General features: G+C 38.0%; 1 protein-coding gene across 7 annotated transcripts in view; it reads left to right on the forward strand.

Annotated features, from left to right (window-relative positions):
- LOC145280074 (MYND-type zinc finger-containing chromatin reader ZMYND8-like) overlaps nucleotides 1-27593 on the forward strand; it is a 240607-nt gene that overhangs the window by 115181 nt on the left and 97833 nt on the right. For 6 of the 7 annotated variants that reach the window (XM_080131764.1, XM_080131766.1, XM_080131768.1 and 3 more), the window contains one exon: nucleotides 11948-12000. In XM_080131764.1, coding sequence (XP_079987890.1) covers nucleotides 11948-12000 — 53 coding nt within the window. Of the gene's footprint in view, nucleotides 1-7209; nucleotides 7285-11947; nucleotides 12001-27593 lie in introns of those variants that run through there. The other variant, XM_080131767.1, reaches the window with a different exon arrangement.

Consider the following 27593-nt stretch of genomic DNA (forward strand, 5'->3'; position numbering starts at 1 on the left):
TAATCTGTCCAAATTTTGTATATATTATTATAAAGTTGTGATTTTTTTTTTACATGGGGGTCACCACTTATCAAGGCCCGAAGGCCACTCAGGGATAAGGGTTATTGCGTGTACAGTAATCAATGAGATAGTATTGTAGTAATTATTAGTAGTGGGGGTTTTGCTAGAGTGTCTTACTTAAGGGGGCAGTTTGTCAGGAGTTTGTTTATGTTGGACTTGAAGGCGTCCAAGTTGTAGTCAGGTGGGAAACAGGCAAGCGGCAGAGAGTTCCACTGGCGTGCAGTTCTAAGAAAGAAGCTTTGCTCATGGTATCTACATTTGGATTTTGGCACAGATAAAGAGTGGGGAAAATTATTTCAAAAGTAAAAAAAAAAAAGTATTTAGGTGCCATAAGCTAGAATCAAAACCGAAACTGTAGCACTCAAAGCTGGTGACGTTACCACTGTACCAACGTGACATGCATATAGAGTGATTAAAAATTGAAACTAAGATGAATGTACAAAATGTCTAACGATTTTTTTTTCAATTTTGACTCATTTTTGACCCCTTAAAAACAATTTTAACCGGCTAAAGACCCATAAAAGAATGACCTTTAAAAAATCCAATCATTTGAAGCCCCTAACGCCACTCTGCCACTTTTAATTTTCGAGGAGATAGTTTGGAAATATGGAGAAAGTCAGACAGCTGCTTATGTATTAGATTTCTTATTTATTATTATTTATTTTTTTTACATTTGAAACTGTTCAATTATAAAATTGTTCAGAAAAAGATTTAGTTAAATTTAGTTATGACCTCGTATTGTATGTTTTTTTTTTTGTTTTTTTTTTCTTGAAAATATTTTATGTTAAAAATATGGCAAATTATCTTTTGTATTTCTGTTTTCATTTGAAAATACAAAAGGTTCAATGATAAATAGATTTCTTATATTTCCTAAAAAGGCAATTGAATGTTTTTCTATACTTTACGTTGAACCTGTCCTTACTAGTAAGAAAAACATTGGTAGAATTTAATTTTATTCAAATTTGAAAGTCTGTTTATGGTGACATAGAACAAAAAGCAAACATTGAATACCTCACGATTTAAAGAATTTTTTTTATTAAAACCGTTCATCTCTAATTATAAATGTGTTGTGTTTCTCAGTTTAGGGATGCAAGTGTAAACAAAGCCCTATAACAAGATCAAACACCAAAACTTTTCATAAGTAAAATTATATTAACAATCCAATGGTGATAGTCATTTTGTATTAGTTTTTTTTTCTTTTTCTTGTCAATAATATCGTGGGCATCTGTATTTACACCAGATATCCATAAACAATTTTTTAAACTTTATTTATGACAATTAAATTCATAAAAAATAAATATGGTAATACAGAATTCAGGGCTGAGAACAAAAGTACAGAGAGGTCTTCATTCGTTCTTGGGTAGCACTGAAGGTGCCTGTTAATCTAGAATATTTGTGTAAACTAGCAGGACCTGTGGAAATTCCACAGGGGACTAATTCATATGTAATATATTGATGTTGGCATTCTGTGGATGTTCAGCGTAAATGGAGACACCCTGATATTATTGTAGCTCTTTTGTTAAAACTGCAAAAGTATTTATTTAAGCTAGCAGGGACGCCTTAAATATGATATTTTAATTTATGCAGATTTTGTATATATTATTATAGTCAGTTTTCTGTTGGTTCTTATATATCATAAAGTTGTGATTTCAAAAATAAAAAGAAAAATATATCCGTATGACTTAGGTGCATCAGCTTAAACCGAAACCAAAACTTATGAAGAAAAAAAATATATAATTGAGTTCCTTTACGTATAATTGAAACAAACAAAAACTTATGAAGAATTCTTGGTAAAATTATTTATTAGTAAAAATGGAAAGTCATAACAATTAAACGACAGTCACTCGGAAGAAAAAAGATGTTAGCGTGACACACAAAATAACACGCATGCTATCGTATCAATATATAGATTATGAAAATGGTTGAAATATTATGAACTTTCTAGATGGCATTGATAGAGGAATATACAGCCAAGAAATTATTAATCCAATTTTGAAAAGTCTGATACAAAAGAATTTTTGATGCATTTGCGCACAATTTAGCAACTGTTTTATGAGATAGAATATTAAATTTTATCATTTGATAAACAATGTCACATCTATTTTCAAAGCAGTGGATTTTGACTTTTTGGCCTTTAAGGTCATCAGTACTTTCTCATATTTTTATGTAACAAAAAATAAAATTTCATGAGCAAAGATTCTTTCTTAGAGTTGCCTGTCTGTGGATCACAATAGCACAGGGCAAGTCCAACATAACAAGCTGTCTTCGTAAATAATCAATTTCTATCCAATTTCCATCATTACGAATTATCACAGCATTCTGTCATTAGCTATTGTTCTTGAGTGGATTCTAGGCCTTGATAAGCGGTGACTCCCTTGAAAAACAAATCTGTTGCACCTATTTTCAAACCAATGGCTCTTGACTTTTTAGTTTTAAAGTGAACCAGAAGGTCACCAGTACTTTCTAGTATTTGTATGTAACAAAAATAAATTTTTTTTTATTTTTATTATTGGAATTCTTTTGTAGATGATTAATTTTTATTTATTTATGGCTATTATATTCATTTTCTAGTTGTTGTTTCATAACGTGGTGGCCAACTATTCCTTTGGCCTTCATTAGGTGGTAAATCACGATGGGAAAACGTAAACCATCAACTAGAAAATGAGGATAACAGTTCGCAAATAAATAAATAAATTACTCATCTCAGTAATAAAAATAATATACCATCCGGCATGGACCCGATAAGAATGAAAAAAAAAACTTGGATATATAAGACCAAAAAAAATCCAACCTTGATCACCCTTCAGGACCTGTGGTGTAGTAGATAGACGTTGAATCTCTACTGATCCAGGTGAGCATTGTCTGAAAATAGTGGTTTTAATCCTACTCAAAGCCAGCCAGAGGCTTATTTGGCCGAAACGTGGTGAGAGACAACAAGAACGATGGAAGGTAGTAATTACTGAGGATACAGTCAAGAGACTCAGCATTTCTATCCAATTGCGGTTTGCCACTTGACAAAGGCCAGAGGCATAGTTGGCCGAAACGTGAAACAACTAAAAGATGAGGATAATAGTCTGCAAATACATAAATAAATAAAAAAATGTAATTGAAAATAACGTTCTGGAAACGTGTCTGTCTTACCATCCACACAAATTAAAAACTTTTATTTTTTTAAGTTATTTTAATCTGAAGATGTGTAAAAACTTGGAAAAAATGTGAAATCTTTTGCTTTAGAGTTCGTAGCGACAAAGTTTTCTCTTTTGGTGTCCAAAATGAAAATGCTTCAACTCGTTTTTGTGTATGTAACTTGCTTGAATTAATGAAAACATTTTTAACCAATCGGATGCATTTCTTTGAATTTATCAAACTCGTTGTTTTGGTCCACAACGACTGCATAAAAAGCCAGATTTTTCCTTGAATAAAAAGTTTATGCCAAAGTCCACAACCGCTAATATCTGCTTTCCTCCAGCTTCTCTTGTCCCTCCGTTGAGTATCTGAGGGAAGATTACGATGCATTTCTAAAGTTACGCCCGCACATATGGTTATAAGGATACACACTCTGATGCAAACGCATACACACAGCGCATTAACCATCAAGCAATGGTTATTGACATTTTATTAATCCCTTGACGAGAGAGGGATTGGACCTACGAACTCTCTTTCATTCATTTGTTTGCACTTTTCTATCAATAATCTTGCCCTGGATTTTTTAAAAATTTTGCACAAACATTAGTCATGGTGAAAGTAAAGCTAGTTCTTTAGGTCATCAGAAAGTCATCAGTACTTTCTAGTATTTTATATAACAAAAATGAATATTATTCTAAACAATGTTCGGGAAAAGCGTCTCCCTTACAACCTGTACATATTAAAAACTTTTATTCTGAAGATGTGTAAAAGCTGAAAATCGTTTGCTTTAGAATTGGTGTCACAAGTTTTGAAGAACGTAAAAATATCAGGTTGTGTTTAAAAAAAAAAAAAATGGCTGACTGTTGATTTAAATAGTGAATCTAAAAGTAGAATTTCAAGTGTCTCATAGTTAATGATGCAGACATCCGTGCTTGTTGCACACGCCCAAGTTTTTAAGAAATGAGACTCCGATCGACTAATTTATAGGTCATGAAAATTAGAGGAATTCTTAGCCATTGTCTGAATTTATGTTTCTTGAAGTAATGTGTTGCTAGCTGTACAAAAAAAAGAGAAAATAGATGTGATACATTAGAAATTATGAATGAATTTCTACTACAACACGTCTATACATCTGTTTTTGAAAATCCAATTTCTTGTCTCCATAGTTTATAAATTATTTTTTCCTAACCGTTTACCTTAATATTTTGATTTTTTATCCAGAAAGTTTCGCTACATGCTTGAAAACAAAATTACACCGCTTATAGTTTTTGGTCTGTTTTTCATTTGTCAGGAACAGCATGCCATTCTCAACTCTTGTCTGATCTGCCCATCTCTTTTATGGCTGTCCTCTTGAGCTTTTGTCTTTCTTGAATTCTTTTTGATGTGATTTCTTTGCATAGCTGAAGTCTGATAGCTGGGAAGCATGTCCAAACCACAATAATCTCACGTATCTGAATTTTTGAGATGAGGATTGATTATTCATATTATTTGAATTCTTCAGACTACTGTTCTCATCTTGAGTGTCATTACATAGGATCTCTATCCAGCCATAGTTGACAGAATGAGAGCATACTACTTCCATGAAGTAAATAAAGGGTTCTGTTCGAAATTCCATGCACATTCCTAGAGTTCAACAAGATACACCTGAAGAACAAGTCACATTGACTGAAACATTGTGAAAATGACACTCAAGATGAGAACAGTAGTTCAAAGAATCCAAATAACACGATAATCTTGTTTTTTGAATTAATGCTGTTGATGGATCTGTTAATAATAATCAGCCTCTATCTGATATTTGCATTTCTTTGTCTATTTTGCAAAGTTACTTTAATAAGATTTTTTAGGCACGGAAATGTTCAATAATTCACTGTATTTCTTTTTGCACTAATCTTTTTGTTTGCATTTCTGCTTATCTTTTTTTTAACAAATGAATACTACAGGAGTCATTCCAAAAGTAAAGCCTCCCTTTATTTTCTTTTTTTTTTAATTCAAAAAGTTTAAGAGTTATAGAAGGCGGGAATGGGACTATTTAAAATGAGCCACTTTTTGTTCCAGAGTTTATTTTTCTATATAGTCACCACCATTCTCAATTCACTTTTTGCCAGGAATTCAATGTATCTCTGCTTTTGATGCATATTCATAAGGGTTGCTTTCTTAGAGTTGCACACCGCCAATATCTGCAATAGAGATGAAACTTTCAGGTCATAAATGCATAAGTTCAGTCATCATAACAATGTAATTTGCAATTCCCTCTGATCAGTTGAAGCAGAATAAAAAAATAGGAGGCATTACTTTTGGAACGTCCATCGTATGTTTCAGAATTTTTTTAGACGAGGATTAATAATTTGAATCATCCATACTATTGTTCTTATTTTTGTTTTCATAATCTTTTGGCCGATGTAACTTTCAACAACTCAAATTCAGTTTTGTATAAAATATTGACTATGGATTAAAAAAATTGCAGGAATAGTCCAAAAATTTTCCAAATCTCTGAAAATTGTATTTTTTTTTTTTTTTTTATATCAAATCTAATTTATAAAACTCACTATGTCTATCTTCATTTTTTAAAAGTGCATATCCTCCAAGACGCAATGCCGTAGAGCGGCTTAAAGCAGGTCAAATGATTGCATTTTTTGTGGGCCATTCTTTTATGGGTTTTTAGCTGGTAAAAATAGCTGAAATGGGTTCAAAATTGGAACTTGGCAGGCGTAGGTCGACTAAATGGGTTTTTTTGTAAACATGTACAAATATATACCTTTATATGTTAAAATCAGTCCATTTTTAACTATTTATTATCCATTTGATAGCTCCAACGGTAACGACTAAGGCTAGAGTGCTATGTTTTGGTTTAGATTCTAACTGATGGCACGCAGCCATTTTTTTTTTTTTTTTTTTTTTACTTTGGAATTTGTTAACTTAAATGGAACGGCTCATCCCAAATTTTTTATTCAAGGAAAAATCTGGCTTTTTATGCAGTCATTGTGGATCATCCCAGAGTTCGACAAGATACACCTAAAGATGTATCTTCTGGTGTATCTTGTCAAACTCTTGGACAAGTCATTCCACTTAAGTTAACAAATTTACCGAATTTCCATTAGTAACAATTGTTATATTGTCCAATTGACTATTATACACTCTTTAACCCTTATCCTCTGGGCATTGATAAGTGGTGATGCCTATGTAAAAAAAAAAATGACTACTATATATTAATATATAATAATTGATAGAGAATTGACTCTAATGAATATGCATAATTTAAAATATCATATTTAAGCATATTTTACAACCAGGCAACACTGGGCGTCTAGTTAGTAAATAATAAGAGTGATTACAAAATATTTTCCTGTCATCCAATTTTATATTAGACCATCCATGACATTTTGGATGAGTTTTTGCTATATATATATATATATATATTAATAAATATGTAGAAAAAAAGTGAACCTTTGGTTTACTTTAAGCAACCTTGTAACTTTTGTGACCTTATTTTGTCCTTTAGTCCTCACATTCCATGAGCGATGTTTCTGGTAAAGGAGGAAAAATTGCTGTTTTCTGTGTAGGAATCCATCTAACACTTATCATTGACTAGTTTTTGATCTTGAAGTGGCTTCTTTTTTTTTTTAACTCTTAACATCAAGTGGCTTCATGCCTTGTCCGAAGCGATTTCTATATAAAAAAGTATTTGAAAATTCCAAGTTGTGGCTGCTACTGATGTTGTTATTGAACAGCAGCATTCATTTCTTATAAATCAGTTGATTATTGTTGGCATATGTTTCCCAGATATCTTTTAACTCAGAATTCTTTCTGAAAGACATCAGGTATTTACGAGAGGGACCACGTGAAAGTTGCCAACATCCCAAGTGAAAATATTTTGGTGGAATGAACTGGGTTTGAACTTGGCACACCCAGGTTGTCAGCCAATGTCATTAAACACTTAGCCACAATCACCTGCCTGTGGCTGCTGTTTGGCAAGTACCATTCATCCTTTATGACATCATCCATTAGTCAATTTTTTTCTTCTTGATAATAACCATTAAATATGTATGGTGAACAAGTGAGCAAAATTCATAGTATGCTATACCACCTGTGACTCATTGGGTCAGTATTTGTTATATACATTATTAAATATCTCCCTCTCCTCCTCTACACAAAAACGTTGGTACATTGTATATTAGTGCCTTGAACCAATTGTGATGAAAAGTAGATTCTAAGAAAATCAAGAATTTGAAGAAAGACTTGGAATCTGGGTTTAAATATCTTTATTTTATTTAGCTTAGTTTTTTAGTTTTTAATTATGCTTACAACTGTGAAAGTTGTGATGTTTATTTTTAAAACTTTGGTTCAGTTTTATTTTTGTGTGTATTTTTTTTTTTCCGAGATACAAGCGAAAAGAAGAAAATATTTTTTTCTTTAAATTTTTTTTTAGATTTTCTTGGTTGAAAATTTGAAGAAAAAAGAATAATACATTGTCCTTTTTTTTATCATTTTATTTTTATTTCATTGTCATTTCGTTTTTGTTTTGATTATCCATTTTTTTCTTTTACTTAATTATTGCAAATATTCAAGATGACTTTATTTTATACGCAATTAATTTGACATAAAATATTACAATTCTAATAGGTTTAATATAACATCCCAGAAATTGCTTGCAAAAAGCTGTAAGTAAATGGGCTGAGGTTCTGCCAAAAATTAGCATCAGCCAAGGCTGAAGGGCTGTCATCTGTTAACTGTAAAACCCTCATGTTTTCTCTTTCTTCTTTTTTTTTTTTGTTTTGTTTTGTTTTGTTTACTCCTTCTTTCTATTACTTCGGACCAGGATCAAAGTGTAGTATCTGTTCTTCAGATGCTGCACTACACTTTTTGGTCTCGGTTAATGGAGGAGAAATCCTTTATGACTGATACATTTTTTTATTTTTGTTACTGACCAGAGTGCCCCTTTTTGGGGAGCTGGGTTCCCCCCACATTAAAACCGACCTCATGTCTAATTCTGCCCTCGTGGGGAGGCAAGTTAATATATTCTTTCTCTTACTTCTATTATGCGGCTTTGAAACAAACAAAAATGTTCACGGCTGCACAGCGTTGCTTGGTTGTAAAATATATTGATATGATATTTTACTTCATATATTGATATATGATATTTTGATTTATGCAAAGTTCGTATTATGGAGCCAATTCTGTACTGATTATTTTATTGTACACAATGTATAGTAGTGATTTAAAAAATTTTACAAAAGAATATCATTTGGGTGCTATCAGCTAGAATCAAAAGCAAAACATTTAGCTCTCCAGCGGTATTTGATTCAATAGGAATAAGGATAGATGGATATCACAACTTTAAAAATAACGTTGTTAAACGTATAAAAATGCCTAGCGGATACAAATTAAGATGGCCAAGTTCTGATTTTTAAATTTTGACCCCTTAGCAGACATTTTTATTTTGTTTCCGGTTAAAAACCAAATCAAATTTATTCCACAGTTCCAAATACCCCACATATCAAGTTTAAAGTTTATAGACCAAAAATTGACAGAGTAGTTTGGTAGAAACCATTCAGCAGACACACAAAGGTCACTATTTTATTTTTATACACTAGTGGGACCTGTGGAAATTCCACAGGGGACTAATTCATATGTAATATATTGATATTGACATTATGTAGATGTTCAGTGTAAATAGAGATACTCTGATATTATTGTAGCTCTTTTGTTAAAACTGCAAAAGTATTTATCTAAGCTAGCAGGGACGCCCGGTGTAGCCAGGTCGTAAAGTATGCTTAAATATGATATTTTAATTCTTGCAGATTTCATATATATTATTATAGAGTTAATGTTCTATCCATTTTTATGTATTATAAAGTTGCGATTTCAAAAATAAAAAAATATATATCCATATGACTTGGGTGCATCAGCTTGAACCAAAACCAAAACTTATGAATAATTCTTCGTAAAATTATTCATAAAAAAAATGAAAGTCCATAACAATTAAACGACAGTCACCCAGATGAAAACGTAACACACAAATTAAATAACACACGCTATCCTATATATATATATATATATATATATATATACTAGCAGGAGTGCCCGGCATTGCCTGACGTCTTACCCCTACTCTATGATGCAACCGGAAGTGTGAAGCTTTTAAATTTAAGGTAGTCAATCAAAAAGATGACTTGCGGAAATGGTATTGCTTTTAAACCTCCCACTAAGGTCGTTTTTAATGTGAGGGAAAAGCAGTCCTCCCCAAAAAGGGGGCACTCTAGCAGTATCCAAATAAATAGTAATTGTCTCAGTATGAAGGATTTCCTCTACATTGACCAAGGACCAATTACAGAACAGATACTATCCGGACGAAGGCCGGGAGATGGCGTCAGCGTTTGATTAGTTTCATTTTATTTATACAAAAAAGACAAACAAACACTTGAAACGAGGAAATCTTTTAAAACTCGATCAAAAAAAAAAAAGATAGACAATATCCGTTTACGAATCTTAGATATTACGACGTAGGAAATCTACAGACAACGTCCGTTCACAAATAGTAGATATTACAATCTAGGGAGTATATAAAAAGTTATAAAATATAGTACCCCCCCCCCCAGACAGACCCCGGCAAAAAAAGCATTTGCTGGACATACAAAAACACGCGCAGCCTTTTTGTCTTTTATATATATAGACTAGCGGGGGTGTCCGGCATTGCTTGGGTGTTTTGAAGGTGTAAAAGAAAAAAAGAAAAGTTTTGGTAGGAAGGTAGACTCGAACCCAAGACGCAAAGGTGGAAAAGGGGGGGGGCTGGCATCTTACTCACTCGGCCATGAAGCGAGAGGAATGGAAAGCATTTTAATTTAGTGATTAAAAACTTAATTGACAGGTGCGTGAACTTAATAAGGTCAAACATCACGCCATATGGGAAAACTTAACTTTGGCTGCAAGCCAGTGTCTGCGTTTCCCACAAGATTTTGGTCCAAATGAGTAGCAGTTGTCAGATATAAGGAGTTTCCCCTGCATTGATCAAACCTCATTGCTTTTATGGACGTCTGTCACGAGAGCTGTGTTTATGCTACAGATTCAGTTTTGCTTTTATACTGAAAATCCAAATAAACATGCATAGACCAAGAAATATTGTGAAAATAGCGTGTAAAAGTCGCCCGAATTAAAAGATACACATGAGCTTGTTTTGTAAATCGTAGATATTATAATTTAGGTACCATATAAAAGGTTCTAAGAAACAGTAACCGCTTTGAGCGCTCCCCCCTCCAAAAGCCTTTGCCAGACATAAACAAAAAATGCACACACACACACAAACATATTTTCGCTTTTATGTTATAGATTATTCCATTAAAGATCTCCTTTACTTTTCAAACACTGAGTTAGTAAAGAAGTTGAGAACATTATTTCCTTCTACTTCAATTGATCATTTTAAAATGTTTTACAATATATCTTTTTTGTCTCTTGATCTTACTGGATTCCAGGACAAGAATTCATTGAGTTTAGGGGAGTATTTAATAAGGCTGAGGAAAATCTGGGAAGAAATAATAATACATTTTCAAGAAAGAGGGATAAATAAAGGATGCCCTTTTCTCTTCCCTGGAACCTCTTTCCCACAAAAGAGACATATCGAGTCTGTCTCTGCTTTATTGCTATTTTCATGGCAAGTGCTCGTCTGAGCTCCAATCTATGGTTCCCCCTGGCCTGACTTTCACAAAAAACACTCGTCTATCTTAAACCACTATCAATAATTTCCCCCACTCTTTGTCTATGCCTAAACCTAAACGTAGATTCCATGAGCAAAGCGTCTTTCTTAGAACTTCACGCCTGTAGAACTGTCTTCCGTTTTCCTGGTTTCCAACTGAGTACGATATGGTTGTCTTAAAGTCCAACGTGAACAAATTCTTGATAAGCCATCCCCTTAAGTAATCCAATTTACCAAATTTTCTATTACTAACGATGACTGACATGTTCCCCTTGACCACTGTACACTCAGTAACCCTTATCCTCTAGTGGCGTCTGGGCCTTGATAAGTGGTGGCTCCCTTGTAAAACACAAAAAAAAGAAGTAAAAAAAAAAACCTTTGTTTGGAAGTTCAATTTCTAAAAGCTGTCAAGCACATGCCAGCATATAAAACAGATGTTAAACCAACAATAATGAAGATGAAGAACCCTTAATAACAGGAAATTTTATGGAATTTATAACTTTTCATAATATAAAATAATGCACTGGGAGGGGGGATATTATAAAAATGGTACAATATTTTTCACTAAATATTTATTTAAAAAAAATAGGACTAATGCTTGTTTTTTTTTTTTTGTTTTTTAAGTGTATATTGCATTTCTTTTTTTTTTTTGTTTTTTTCTTTTTAATCTAAGACCTATATGTCATATTTTAAAATTTATTTTTTCATCCAGCCTCAATTATTTTTTGACTTATAACATGTTAAGGTAAAACCAGTCGACTTTAGCATATGTTTATGAAGTGTTACTTTAAGAAAAAAATAAATGAGAAAGAATGTTTAATTCACCAGAAAGTTTTGATAAATTGTTATTGTAAGTCGATTGCAACATTAAGTTGGATTTAACTTTACTTAGTCTTTTAAGCTTCAAGGTCATTTCTTAGCATCATTCTCTTTTTCTTCTTTTTATATTATATTTTTTTTTTTTCCAAAGGTTGATATCATCAGTGCTGAGAAGTACAACCTTTAAAACTAACCTCTTTCTTGTGAGAAGATGTTTTCATTTTGTTTATTTGTCTTTCTCTTTTCTTTTAATAGGATGAGTGCCTCAACCCCTCAGACTGAAAGCACTATAATGACTCGCTCGAAAGGTAATCCTTTTTCTTTCTCTACTTTTTCTTTCTCTACTATTATACTTTGCAAAAGCTTGTGCTATGTGCATAAACAAAAGAAAAGAAATTGATTTTATAATTAAATACACACAATTAATCTCTGAACTCCCATATTGGTGTTTTTTTTTTTTTTTGTAAACTAGAAAACATCCCATTTTGACAAAAATATTTGTAGATTGAAAGAAATGATTTATACTTAATGGTAATAAGAACAAGCTAGATGTGCATACGTTGATGTTAGCAAAAAGATATTCTCTCTGCTGTTTTAAAAGTAATTTTTCATGTAGAGTTTACATGTGTGCTAAGACAAAGAAGCATTATTTAAGAACATCTGGAATGTGTTGTACTAAGGTGAGAATGTTCAGGTTTTCATAAAAGTTGCATTATTCAATCAATTTTTATCCAAAAATACATTTTTTGATAAAGGACAAAGAACCATCCAAAATATTAAAAAATATAACATATATAGTTTACACACTTTCATGTAAGGCTATTTTTTATTTGTCAAATATGAAAAAGACAAGTTTTTGCTGACATGGGGTGGGGTGGGGGGTTTTAAAAGAATAAGAATAAGATCAATTCTTTAAGAGGAGACTTATCGGGATAATGCAAAGCTCAACAAATTGTTTTGGAGCTTATATAGAGTATCAATAAAATAAGAAAATCACGATATAAAAATATATACTGATGTATACAGATTTATTCATTTATTAAATAAGGATGATACATTAATTAGGGGCGTAGGATAAGTAAAACTCTATATACCATGGTATTTTGAAACCTAATGCTTTTCATCAGAAGAGCAGAGAAGATGCTAGGTAACATAATGAGGATGAAACATCTAGCGATAGTTACATTCGGAGCGAAATAATCGTGCAGTGAGAGATAAACTATTGAGACTGTTTGAGAAGGGAAAGGGAGAACTAAAGTGATCTCTGTGATCTAGGAGGAATATAGCTTTTATTAAATAATGAAGGTAGGTGTATAGCATATCTGCCATGGTAGGTTTGATATATGCGTTCTCTGGAATAATATAGGGTAAGTGATTGAAAGGCTTCGAAATACCATGGTATAAAGAGTTTTATTTATCCTATACCCCTAATTAATGTATCATCGTTATTCAATAAATAAATAAATCTGTGTGCATCAGTATATATTTTTATATTGTCTTATTTTATTAATGCACACTCTGTGTGTGCGTGTGTATATATAAGCCTGAAGAGTCTTTGAGTGGATGAAACGCGGAATATTCAGTGTAGTTTAATCGCCATATATATTTTGTAACTTACTAACTAGCTCTACCTACGTATTGAGCACTTTGAGGTAAATACTTAAAGTTTACGCATAAATTTATACTTTCGTATATTAATTTTATGTGAGTAAATGAAGTAGTTATATATATAAGATTGTAGCCAGCAACAATTGTTGATTTTTAAGATTTTTAAATATTTTTATAATGTGTTTCAAGCCTTATTTAGCTCTCTTCAGATATTGTTTAGTTAAGTTTTTTTAGTTAGAAGTTTGTTTTTTGGTGAAAAGTTTATGGGATTTCTTTTTGGAGATCATTTTAGTTCGACTAGAACGATTGTGCTTTCGAAAAATATGTGGATGTGAGACTGGATGTCTCCAGTGAGATTGGTTAAGAGTTCATTCAGTCAGTGTGAAATTCATTTGGTGGATGAGATGTGCTAAGTCTATTTGGTGAATATTATGATTTTTTTTTCCTTTTTATGTGTGTGTATGTCAGTGCATGCATGCATGTGTGTATATGATGATTCTTGAGTGTAGAGCCATTCTTGTAATAGAAAACTGATGCCAAAAGAGTTAAAAGAAATAACCCAATTGTAAAGAAAAGAGAATTATTCGACTGTGAATATTAAATGTAAATATCAAGCAGAAATTACAAGTATCAATCCAGTCAGAGAAGCATTTAATTTTAAAGAATGCTAGGTAAAAAAAAATGGTAGTACTAATCCAGTCAGAGTTAGCCGTGGTACTTAGCTTTGTCAAGACGAAAAGCTATGACTGAAATATTCAAAGAGATTCAGTATCTTTTATAAAGCGATTCTGGTACTTGATTTGTTTAAATCACCCTTGGCTATAAGTATAATTGTCCAAATCTTTGTGATCACACCCAGTTCAAATATGCCAAAATTTTTTAGAAATATATAAATTTTCTAAATATAAGAAAAATGGAAAAAGACAAAAGTTTTAACATAATTTATCATTAACGACATAACCTCTCTTTGTTTATAACTTGCTGCAATTGTTTTCAAAATGTTTGAATGAGATTTAAACAGGTCTTTTTGTGATTTTCTTCCATTTTACAATAGTGATATATTCATATTTCTGAGGATTTTTTTTTTTTTTTTTTTTTTTTTTACTAATGATTTATTTGAACTTTCAATTCTTGCCATAGATTTTTAATAAATTCAAGTCAGAACTCATTGAAGGTCATGGCAGAATTGTCATCTTTTTCTGAAGTCATGTAGTCACTGAGTTAGAAATATGTTTGAGTTGATTATTTTGTTGGAAAATAAATCGCTAACCTAGATTAATATTTTTCACTGATTTGTGAAGAGAGGTTCATCATTTCCATGCATTTCTATTTAAACAATGTTGTAATGTGAGAATATCGTATCCAAACTTTTGATTTTTTTGTATCGTCTTAAGTTTTGTTTATTGTTTGTTTTGCCATAGTCATTATAAATCAAAAACCTAAGCATTCATGTTATGAAAGAAAATGAAAAAGTGCATTATATTTTTTTCTTTTTTTTAAACAAAGAAATGTAAAGTCTATTTTATGCTTTTTTTTTTTTTTTTTTTTTTTTTTTTTTAGAATCTCCCTGGGAAAAAGATATTTTGAGTTTTTTATAATTTTATTAGCTATTTAATCGCTAGTTGGTGTAGTGATTAATGCGAAATGATTTAACACATGATGTAATATGCAAAAATTAGTCTAATTAGATTTTAGTCAATATCCTATATTTCTAGGAAGATACCATTTTCCCAGCATCTAGATTATGTCTCTCCCCCTCTCTCTCTTTTAGACTGTAATCTCACACCATCTACCAAGCTCCAGTATTATTATATATTATACTAACAGGGAGACCCAGCATTGCCTGGGATTGAATGAGGATCAACAAATGTTTTACACTTCCAATATTTTTATTGTCATCAAAATCTTTGAAATCACTCGGTTTTCAGTCAAATTAATGGATTGCTTACTCTAGTTGGGGACCAAACGCAATGCACCAGGGAAAGCTTCATGTGCCTCCCCGCAGTAACTTAGTCCACAATACATTGTAGTCTACATTGCACTAGAGAACCTACTGTTGATTTCATAAAATTATTTTATATAATGGCTTTAATTAAAGTTTTAAATGCGAAAGTCAAGTATCATGATTCAATTGTGCTCAAAACAGAAATATTTATTTCAGACACGAGCCTGTCTTATCAAAAAAACCTACTGTTGATTTTATATGCTGGAAACTTGTGATGTTAGGCTGTATAAGGATGTTAACGTTGGTCAAAATCAGATTGTTCCTTTCTTAATCAGATTTTTTTTTTATTATTGATTTTGCAATACTTTTTGGAAGCATTCCAGTACAAAACCTGTCTAAGAACACTTCCAGATGCATAAGGTACATTCATGTGAAATTAAAAAAAAAAAAAAAAATCAGCCCAGCCATTTCAGAGTCCATAGGAACGAACTCACACACACATAGTGCCTTTTCTAGTAGATAGAGATGTCTTAAACTTGCCACACAGATTCAACACTATAATATTATAGTGGAAGTAATCAGATATTGCTTCTATTAAGAATTAAACCCCAACAGAAGTAACATGCGATGATTGTCTCTTAGGGGTGAAATCTGTGGCAGAAGTCATATTGGATCTGTTAGATTTTTTATTTTTAAAATATCACTTCATCAGAAGCGGCATTTTCTGTTTCTGTGAATGTCTGTCCATATTTTAAATTTTACATGAAAACTTCTGGTGTCAAATGGCACTGATACTGTGGAAAAAGATTCTACACTGTGAAATATTTATTTGCGCAAAATATAAAAAAATTACAATTTGACCAAATTAGGCACAAGGCCAATCAAAAATATGGGGATAATGGATGTCATTGGTCATCTTTGGTCTCAAATACTTAAAATTGTCTATGCTACTCTTAACTAGAAATATATAAGTTGCCACAATACCACTTTCCAGAGGCTGTACTATTTAAGATAAGCCCAAATTTGAAAGTTTTATTGAACCTAAATATGTACAGAGATTACATTTCATTGGCAAGTCTTGACTAAAAGGCCAAGAAGCCATAACATTTTTTTTGTGTGTGTGTGTTAAGATAGTTAACATTTGTTTTCTTTTTTTTTTTTTTTTTTTTTTTTTTTTTAAAGTAATTTTACTTTTAATGTATTATTAAATACCAATAATATTGTAGGATCTGTCTAGGTCCAGAGGGTCTAATCTGTAATATATAAATGTCAATGCGTGTCTGTCTGCATGTTTCCTATAGAGAGAAAGGTTGGAGGATTTACAGAAAAACTAAAAGTATATTTCTATGCACAATTTTATGAGAAAGACAATGGAAGTGATCTTAAATCTCTATGTACCTCTAATTGTTCCTAATCTATCTGCTCCCTCAAAGGGATGGAATCCTTTTAAAACTTTAAATATCTATATCTGATTTTAATAAAATTTAAACCGCACTAATTGACAGTTTTCCAAAATTTTGGTTTCTACCAATTATATTAGGGAGGCAAACAGAAAGGCAGAAAAAAAAAACCCAAACATTATGTGTATCGTTTGGTTTCATCGGACTACTACAATGTTTTGTTCGATGTAACCTCCGACCTTCTTCAGGTGTATCTTGCTGAATTCGGGAATGTTTCTATCAAACTTGGGAATCTGCACAAAATTTCGAATGGAACCCTTTATTTACTTCACGGGTGTAGTATGCTCTCATTCCGTCAGCAATGATTAGATAGAGGTCCTAAGTAATTCACAATTGTATTTTTTGATCGCCCACACTAAGAATTGAACAAATTCTCATCTCAATAATTCAGAAACATAAGAGTTATGTGTGGTGTTATATTTACAATGCCTCCCCACGGGACAGAGTTAGACACCAGGGTCGTTTTTTAACGTGGAGAAAAGGAACAAAAATAAAAATTGTCTCAGTCGTGAAGGATTTCTCCTCCACTGACAGAGAACAAGAAATTGAAGTGAAGCATCTGAAGAACAGATACTACACTTTGATCTTGTTTATATATTTTATTGAGAAAGAAAAAATTGAACATAAAAAACGTACAAAAAATTCAATTCAACAAAATTAGGCACAAGGCCCTACAAGAAATTGGGAGGGGGAGGGTACAGGGTCTTTTTGACTACGTAACAGATGAGACTTTGAAGTCTTACTCTTGACTGGCAACATTTACCAAAATACCTCAATCACTCTGTGGATCCTAATCTAACTAATAACCCCAGCGTTCAATGTAAAATTTAACTATGTACAATTTGTATATTCATTTCTGTATGTTGTGTGTGCATTTTTTTTTTTTTGTGTGTGTGTATGTGTGAGAAAATAAAGTTCGATTTCATTAGAAAGAGTTCTTGAATTAATTGGCATAAAATGTTCGTGGAGTGGGAAAAAACTAATGAAAATGTTCATTTCAAAAATAAGGAAAATCTACTAATGTGTTGTTAGTAAGACCCCCCCTGTACTATTCTATGTGGCTAGATCCCCCACTGTTTTCCGGGGAACCGAAAACAAGCAGAGCATCCCTAATGGGGTTTGGGGAAGTCGCCTTAATGGAGGTGGGAGAAAATAAAGCAACGGATGGAGGGGGTAGGAAGGTGACCTCTGAGTAGAGGGATGATCGGGGGCATCAGAAAATAAAGATGAGGAGCAGGGGGGGTTGGGCAGACTCAGAGGTTCTCTAATACCAAAAAATAAAATCAGGAACAGGATCTCATTTGTACCACCAGTCAAGAGTTACTTTACTGAACTTATAATGCTAACCTAGGCGGGATGGGTTCCGTAGGACCCAGCACCGCCCATGCCATGCCTAAGGAGGGAACACGTATTGAAACTTGGCTCCTCGACGGATGCACAAACTAGTGCTGTGCACCCACCTCTTGTCAAATTCCACTCTAGGCAACCTCTTCCAATCGCATCTGATCTTTACTTTAAGCAAATGTTTAAAGTAAACGATCAGATCCCGATCAGGAACAGATGTCCCTTCGTGGACCAACTTGAGGCGCGCGATCCAAATGGTCATGCGCGCTACTGCTAGGATCGCCAGGAAAACCAAACTTTCCTCCCTGGGGAACGGCGGCTCCATGTTGTACACAAAAGTTCCTACGTCGAGATCGAGCAGACACTCGGCATCGATGCGAGCTGTTACCCCCTCGACGTACCTTAATAGGGGCTGTATCCGGCTGCAACTAAAAAATGCGTGCTCGATTGTTTCGGGCTCGCGTTCGTCACAGCACGGACAGAAGCGGCTGGTATGTTCTTTATACCGGAAAAGTACGTCGAAGAGGGGCAGCGCATTTCGGACCAGTCGCCAAGTCAGGGAGAATTCCGAGTTATTCAGAATCTCCCGTCCCGGCGCCCAACGCCATTGAGAACGGACAACCTCCATCGACCATCCCATCCGCCTACAAAGTGGATCCTTCGCGGTCCCCTCCACTAAATCCCGATACAGTTTCTTCCTTGGCTGATCGAGGACATTGGTCCCCGGCAAAGCTCTAAGAGCGGTTCGGCATTCGGAGAAGAACTTGGACTCCCCCTTCGGTCTACGACGACCTTCTACCGAAGGGTTGGGTTTGAGGTTGGGAAACGAGTTCTCAACCACAGGGACCCAAGGAGCGTCTCCTTCAAGCGAACGACCCAGGAAAGCCAATCTCTCGGCGTTTCTATGACACAAGAGACTGGGCTGACCCAGGCCTCCCTCGCTCGGATTTTGAACACAGACCTCTCTGCAGACATAATGCTTACCCTCGTTCCACAAAAGTGAATCGAGGCGCCCTTGTAAGCGGGTTAGTCGTTCTGCAGGGAGAGGAAGTACAGACAAACGGTAAAGGATAAGCGGAAAGACGTATGTAGCACACGCCTCCGCCCGACCCTTCAAGGACAATTTCCTTCCAATCCAAGTCTTTACTGACGATTTGACCTTAGACTGTACTTCCGACCAATTCTTTTCCAGCTGAAGTCCCGGTCCAAACCAGACACCGAGAATGCGGACCGGTCCATCGGTCCAGCTGAAAATACCTGGAAGCGAGTTTACCCCGGTCCAGGCCCCCAACCGCAGGCCAACAGACTTGCTACGGTTGAAGATGGCCCCTGTTACTTCTTCGTATCGAGCGAGCGCCTCGACCACCGCTTGAACGTCCGTGAGGCAAGACACGAACACGGTGACGTCATTGGCGAACGCGGAAACCCTGGCTCGTGTGCCTCCAGGGAGAGCTATTCCGCGCAGGACTGGTGTAGCCGCCTCGTCCCTTAACTTGCGAAGGAGGGGTTCCAACGCCAGGACATACAACAGAGGCGACAGCGGACAACCCTGTCGCACCGACCGAGAGACAGCGAATGACTCCGACAGCTTACCGTTGATCTGCACCGCTACCGTCGGCCTGTCATACAGAACAAAGATCCACTTGCGGAAGTCCGGATTAAATCCGGCGGCCTCTAGCACAGATCCTAGGAACCGATGGTCGACCCTATCGAATGCCTTGGACTGATCCAAACTGATCAGCGCGGCTTCGGCGTCGTCTTCTGTCCCCTCTATGATCGAGCGTATCAAGTGCAAATTGTCTTGAATCGATCTCCCCTTCACAGCATAAGTCTGGTCCGGTTCGATCAAGTCAGTGATGACAACCTGCAAGCGATTCGCAAGAATCTTTGCCAAAATCTTTAACTCTGTGTTTAGCAGAGTCAAGGGCCTAAAATCATCAAAGTTTTCCCTCCCACCATGCCGTTGACCTTTCCTCAGCAATGTGATCACACCCTTGGTCACCTGTCCAGGGATGGAACCCTGGGCAAACCAATGGTTGAACATATCCTTCAGAATAGGGACCAACATGGGCGACAGCCTCAAGTAAAACTCGTAGGGTAGACCATCAAGCCCCGGGGATTTGTTATAGCCGACCTGCTTCAACGCAGTAATGACCTCATGTTCAGTAATAAGACCATCACAGCTAGCCGCCCGAGCCGCCGTGAGGCGGGGCGAGTCAGCCAAATAGCTGCCAAACTCATCAACCCTGAGTCCGGGTAGTTGAGTGAAGCGCACCGATAGATGCTCCCGAAACCCCTCGCAGATCTCCCGAGTCGATACTAAGGGGTGTCCTTCCAGGTTATGTACTTTACGAATGTACCCATCCGAACCGCGCCTTAAAGCAGCCTTACGCTCAACAGCGTCAACATTCACAGCCTCGTTAGAAACTTTCTTTAACCTAGCCCTAACTACTTGACCTTCATACCGCTCGCTAGCCAAGCGGTTGAGATCTTGTTTAGCTAGTGCTAACTCTAGGGGGTCTCCCCCCTCCACCGCCCGGGTCAGCTTATCCTCTAAACGCTTCTTTGCCTTAGCCTTATCTATCGCGAGGCGTTGGCTATACTGGACAGAGAAGCGCCTAATTTTGGCCTTGAGACTAACCCACCACTTACTCCCTGTAACCGCCCCCACTAAAGCCCGCTGAATTAGCTCAGTGACCTTCAACCGGTAGTCCTCCAGCTCCAACAAGGTGCTGTTGAACTTCCAGTATCCGGCCAGTTTAGGCCTAGCACTTAAGCTCAAACGGGCCATAACAAGTTTATGGTCCGAGTGTCCTAGCAAGTGGAACGTGGGGCAAGATAGGAAGTCTACATCGCCTCTTCTAACTAACATCCGATCCAAGTAAGTGCTTGGATGGGAAGGCACTACAGGATGCCACGTCCACATCTCCCGCCCCGGATGATCCAGACGAAATCTGTCGACGAGATCGCACGAGGCCATCAGGTCAGACAGACTGCTGTCACACCACGCCGACCCGCTAGTCCCCCCGACCTTATCTATTTTGGGATCAAGGATTGCATTCCAATCCCCCATTAAAACTAACCGTTCCGGATCCACTAAGAAGCCCTCCAACCGTCGAAAAAAGGTTGCCCTCTCTACAGCAGCATTGGGAGCATAAACAGCAACAATCCGAAAAACACTACAATTAACAGCAACATCAACAACAAGCGCCCGCCCGTCCTCGCCTGCGTGAACAACATTCACCGACGCTGACAGGGTGCGACTCACTAGCAAGGAGATTCCACGACTATAGGTATTGCCATATGCTGAGTAGACATCGTAATCGTTTACCAGCACCTGACAATCCGCGTCACAAACAAAGTGGGTCTCCTGGATAGCGGCAATATCTACCTTGAGGGACACCAAGTCTCTCACAACGCGCGAGGCCTTGCTTCGACACCTGATGCCCCTCACATTCAATGTAGCCAAGTTCAAAGACATGATCACTTACCTCAAGCACTGTCACAGACGGGTCTGAAATCCTGGGCAGTGAGGACATGGCAGGCCTGGCCAAGGCTGCCGGTAAGTAAATCCGATGAAGGTGATCCATCCTTGGCCACGCCCCCCACGTCCAGGGGGAAGGTTAGTTTGAGTGCCCTGTATAGCGATGGGTGTACATACATGGGGATTCTACCCTCACATTTAAAGAAAATGTTGGTCAGTGAAGGATGGTCCCTATCCACCAGCTGCTGGCCTGGGATCGCATTCTTCGCTGCCTTAATCATTGCCCACATTCCTCCAGTCCTACCGTCCTTGTTGACCCTAACGAAAGTGGTCAACAAGGGAGCGTCCTTGAATTTAGTGGGGTCTGTTACTAGGTCTCCACCGACTTTTTCAAAGTTTTTGAGTTTATTGTACCGGACCTTCTGTTGTCCTTTAAGGTCCGGAGCCGGTTGGAGAGGGTCTGTTTCACAAATCCTGCTTCCTGGCAGGAAGGGGAGCTTTTTGGTCCGTTCAGTGCGGACTTTGGGAGTGGGGGAGGGGACCTCTTTTGGTTGATGGGGAGGCTGAGCGCTTGGGGAGGGGGTAGCCTGCTCGTTTTCTTCTTTTTGGCTCCTGTCACGGGATGAGGGGCGGGAAGAGTTTCTTGGGGCCTTTATAGGAGAGGGGGAAGGTTGTTCGGGTTGCTGGGGTGTTGGGATCACAGGGGGCTCATCCTGTGTTGTTGTTGCGAGGGAGTCCTTCTCAGTCTCAGTGGGGGTAGGAGGGTTTGCGCGTGTCTTGCGGCTTTTCCTCCTCCTGGCCCTCCTGATCTCTGTTGCGCTCAGGGCCATAGAGACTGTTGTCTCTTCCTCTGCCTCTGACGCGGCCTCCTCCTCAGATTCTGGTAGTTTCCTCTTGTTTGAGGAGGAGGGTGTCTGTGTGTCCATTTTCTCCGTCTCGCTCTTCGGTTGTTCTTGGTCTTGGGTGACTGTCTGCAAGGATGGCTGTTGGTTGATCTTGCCTTTCTTTACGACCGTCACCCAGCCTGTCGGTGCCTCTGGAGGATTTGCGGCCGGCGCGGGAGCAGCGGCTTGATTTGTTGTCACGCTTGTTCCCGCTGCTTTTGTGGGCTTCTTCCCTCCATTCCTCTTTGGACAGTCCTTCGCCATATGCCCTTGTTGTGTGCACAGCCAGCAATGAGGCCTCCTCCCTTCCACTATAAGGGAGAGTGTCCACTCTCCGAACTTGAGTGTGGCTGGGATGGCGTAGAATCCAGCCTTGTCCAGGACCATCTGTACTTTGTAGTCCCCGGTCATGATGTTTCTTAATCCGCGGACCGGGGTGACTTCCTCTACGTCCCCATACTGGCTTAGGATAGCCCCCAGTTGTTTGGCCTCCATATAGCAGGGGACGTTTAGAGCAGAAACATTTGCTCTCCTCTTGTTCATATAGATGGGTTGGAGCTTTATGTTCCTGCTCTGATGGCAGGTCCTGGACAGCCTGACTGCATCTTCGGAGGTGGGGAGCAGAACATCCCACTGTGCGTAACTCCTTCTACAGATGTAGTTGGCGGGAATGTTCTGCTCCAGCAACACGTTCATCATGGTGTCCTTGTTGACGCCCGTCAGACCCCTTGTCTTGGTGTCTGAAGTTATCAGAGAGAGCACTCTTTTCTCCAGAACTTCCACTTGACCCGGGAGGGGTTGGATGTTGTTCCCCTGGGTATACTCCTTGTAAGTGGAGTGGAAGAGTGCTCTGTAGTCTTCGGGCGTCAACTTCCCTTGCTGCTCTTTGGGGCCCCATGCCGGTCCTCTATCCTGGTGGGTGTCAGCTGGACTCGGGTTGGGGGGCGTAGCTGGTGTTGTGGGGCTCTCTCTTGTTATGGGCATTTTTGGTTTCGGAACTGGGCCGTTACCAGGCAAAGTAGGCCATTGTGTCTTTGGCGTTATTTCGTCCTGGCTTGGTTTGCTTTCCGGGCCGCTCCCCTTTCTTATTTTCTTCCTTTGCTGGGTGGCTGTCCCCTTGGGGGATGGAGGTGTCTCCCCTTCTGGTGCCGTGTTTCCAGCTGGAGCCTTGGTGGGTACTGTCAAGGGTGTCTCTCCTTCCAGCTTGCTTTTGTTACCACTGGCCGGAGAGTCACCCCTTTTCCGTATTTGGTCCTCTTGGGGAGTGTTGGGGGGCCAATCACTGTCTTCCCCGCCGAATAGTGAGCAGATGGAGGCTATTACGTCTTCATCCAGCGCCTCGGTTTGGTCCGCGGTGCTGATTTCCTCCTTTTCTGTTGGGGAGTCGCCCTTTGGGGGAGCGGGGGATGGGTTCCCCGGTCTTCCTCCCTTTGTTCTGCCGTCCTGGGGTGCAGCTGGTTGGCTGGGTTCTGCACTTTCCCCAGCTAGTGACTTAACGGCAGCTTTTTCCGCTGGGTTGCCCTCGTGGGGAGCGGTTGCAGGTGCTTTTTGGGGGGTCGCCGCGGGCTGCGGCCCTACCCTCCCGCTTTCTTCCAAGGTCGCCGCGCGCCGGGGCCCTACCTTGTTTCCTGGCGCCGTCTCGCCGGGAGATGCATCAGCTCCCTCACATAGGGAGTCGTTAGCAGTTGAGATGCTGCGCATTTGGGGTGACGTACCCCTCCTGCCTGGCATCGTGGCGGTTGCACTGGCCGCTGGCGCGGACCAAAGTGTAGTGGGGGAAAAGAAAACCCAGGGGAATGGAGGGGGAGGAGGGGGAGGAGCGGACTTTGAAGAAATTAGAGTTTTTGACTTCCCCTCACGGGGATGTCGGGTTAGCAGCTCAGATCCCCCCGCGAGGGGGGAGAGCAGAGAAGAAAGACGCAGTGGGTGCTAGCGGGTCAGAGTGCCGCGTCGCAATTAAGAGAGAGAGGGGATAGGCATCCCTGCCCACAGAGGGGAGCAGAAACGAAGCACCCGCCCTACCCCACGTCACCCTACCCACTAACTTACCCCAACGGAAGCGAGAAAGAGAACCCTGTCTGCTCGATCCACTGGGAGAGCAGCGAAGATAGACAAAGTTTGGGCCTGGCAGGTCAGAGTGCTGCTCAGGCAATTAAGTGTTGAGAAATTAGACCATCCCAGTCTCGAGAAGTGAGACCGAAACGAAGAAAAAACAACATGCAAAAACAACAAATGAAAAAAGAAGGTCTCAACTACCAGCGATAGTGGTGTTGGTCCCTAGATTCCAGTCTCCCAAAAGAGGGGATCGGTTTCCGGGTCCAAGCTACCACAAATGTGGAGTCAGTCCTTTAGGTCCTGACTCCCCAAAGGAGGGGGTCGGTCCTTGCTAACAAAAGTTAGTAAGAAAAAACACCTTAACCTAGCCCGAAAGCCCGGTGGTGGGTCAAGTTTAGTAACTGAGAGAACAGATGGTATTTATTTGCTCCCCCACTGAGCAAATTAGGCACAAGGCCGTTTTTAATGTGAGGTAAAAACCAGCTCCCCTAAAAGGGGTCACTCTGGTTACCAAAAATAATAATTGTCCCAGTATAGAGGGTTTCCCCTCCATTGACTGGTACAAATTATCTTAAGTGCAGTATCTGCCGGAACAGATACTACACTTTGATCTTGGCCCGAAGGCCAAGTGTGGTGTTATAAATTACAATGAAAAAAAAACCAAAAAAAACAATGTTGCTCATTAAACCCTGAACAATGTTTGGGTTTTGTGTTAATGTATTATATATTCATACATTTAAAAAAAAAACCCTACAAAGCAAACCTTTTATTGTGGCATGAAATAAAATGAAGCCACAAACCACATTCACACTCATGAATGCATTCATATAATCTATATATCTATAAAACTGAAAATGTGTGTGTGAGGACAACACTCATCCTATATATACTCAACAAATTTTTGATCTACAGACTTGAAATTTGGTGTATAAGGTATTCACGCATGTGGAAAACTTTTTAATCGGTTTTCATCTGGAAAAAAGGGCTGCTAAGGGGTCAAAATTGAAAAAGAATTTATTTGAGAGTCAACAGATTTCTGTTTGTCAACTGTTTTACAACGGCACATGTGCGAATTGTTCACATGACAGTTTCCTTACTTTAAGAATAAGTAGGTTTGAAAACACTTTTTAAATCCTGGCAAGCTGGCCTGATGATTAGCATATTTAATTCACTGTTTTTGGTTTCAATCTCAGCTCTAGTATTTTTTTTTTTAACTTAAAAGTGAACTGTTTAAAAAAAAACATAATACTTGCATGCACACGTTTCCGTTTTTTTCCTTTGTTTTTTTTTGTTTTTTCCTTTGTTTTTTTGTTTTATTCTATTGGGGAAAAGATTACAATCTGTAGAGAATTGACCGTAATAAATGCAAAATCTGCATAAATTAAATATCATGTTTATGCATATTTTACGACCGGGTTATACTGGATGCCCTTCTAGTAGAATACATATTTCTATGTATATGTGATTCTGTTATTTCTATTTATTTTCGTATTATGTGAATGATTCCCAACCAAATGATATTGTCTCGAGGCATTCTCTGGAAATATTGATTTCTTATGTATGTACCAGTGTGTCAGAGTATGAGAGAAAAAGAGGACAAATATTCACAAATGTAGGGAAAGAAATTTTCTTGGTGAACAATGTAGAACGCACATGCACACGTGAAACAATTGCAATATGACTGGATTCATACAATGCATCTTGTTTTGTGTCTTTCCTATGTTTTTTTGTTTTGTTTGTTTTTTCAGTGAATTTCAAATCATCACATATTCTGAAGACTTTGTTTATCCAAACAAAACTGGTCATATCTCTTGTTGGATGTTTTTTTTATATCTTCCTGTGTTTTTTTTTTTTTTTTTTTTTTTTCTTACATTCTATCACTACAACAGTTTCATTTTACAAGATATCATGCATTAAGTTATGAAAATAAGTATGGCAATTAAGCTACACAGAATTTTCTGCATTTTATCCTCGCAAGGGTTCATCAGATAGTAGCAGAACATTCTGTGTAACTTAATTGCCATACCTATTTTCATAACTTACTACCTAGCTCTACTCATGCATTATATATATATATATATATATGTATATATATATATATATATATATATATATATATATATATATATATATATATATAGTTTCCACAGCTAGATAATGTCGCAGCTCACAAGAGCCATGACAGCCAACAAACCAGAAGCCCAAGACTCGAGTATTGCCCTCATTTGGGCTCATCGGTTGGACACATCCGACCTCAGGATTCAAAACCCGAGCCTCTTGCATGCAAGATGAGCATTCTACCAACTTTGCTTAGTTGGTAGAGTGCTCGCATCACATGCAAGAGGCTTGGGTTTTGAATCCTGAGGTCGGATGCGGCAACTGGATGGGGATGGATGGAGTCATATCAAGATGGTGGCGATCAGGCTGGCTTTGGTGTTGTGGAAGGTCATGTTGATGTTCTCGACGTATGACCAAATGAAGTAGACTAGCAGGCTCAGGTCAGGGGAGGAAAGGGAGCCAGTGAGAGAAGGATACAAAGTCATAGCACTCTTTCTGAAATTAAGCCTTAGTCTCTTTAGACTTGTGAGCTGGCACCAAGTACTGCTGCCATATCCAGGGTCTGCCAGCAGCCACCTGATTGCACCAGAGGCATATCCAGGTACACTTTGAAGATGTGAGGTGGCATGATGTGGCTCTCACTTGAAACCACACCAAAGACCATAACCGTGGCTGGAAACTTGGTTAAGCTGTGCCCTCAAGCATTGAACCATTCTGATTTGCATTTTGAGGATGCTGACAATGGTCCTGTTGTCATAACTTGGATCGGTAGAGGACATGAGTTGTACAGCGGTGCATCTCTGATCTCGTTCTTATTGGTTCACAAAACGGGATACTCTTTGACCCAACCGTAACCCAATTTGTATTTCATGTTTGCAAGGGGTGGGCCAGCAAAATAATGTATTTTAAAACATTAAATATGATTTCCACACTTGTAGGACAATTTTGTTAGGAAATTCCTTTTTTGCAGATATTATTTTGAAGCTAACTCATTCTTTTATCTTCAACCCAGGCAACGCCGGGACATAGGTCCTGCAAGTTTTATATAAATAGAAATTGTTTT

This window comes from Euprymna scolopes, chromosome 7, assembly GCF_053919585.1.
Source record: "Euprymna scolopes isolate OS-2025 chromosome 7, ASM5391958v1, whole genome shotgun sequence".
Lineage (NCBI taxonomy): Eukaryota > Metazoa > Mollusca > Cephalopoda > Sepiida > Sepiolidae > Euprymna > Euprymna scolopes.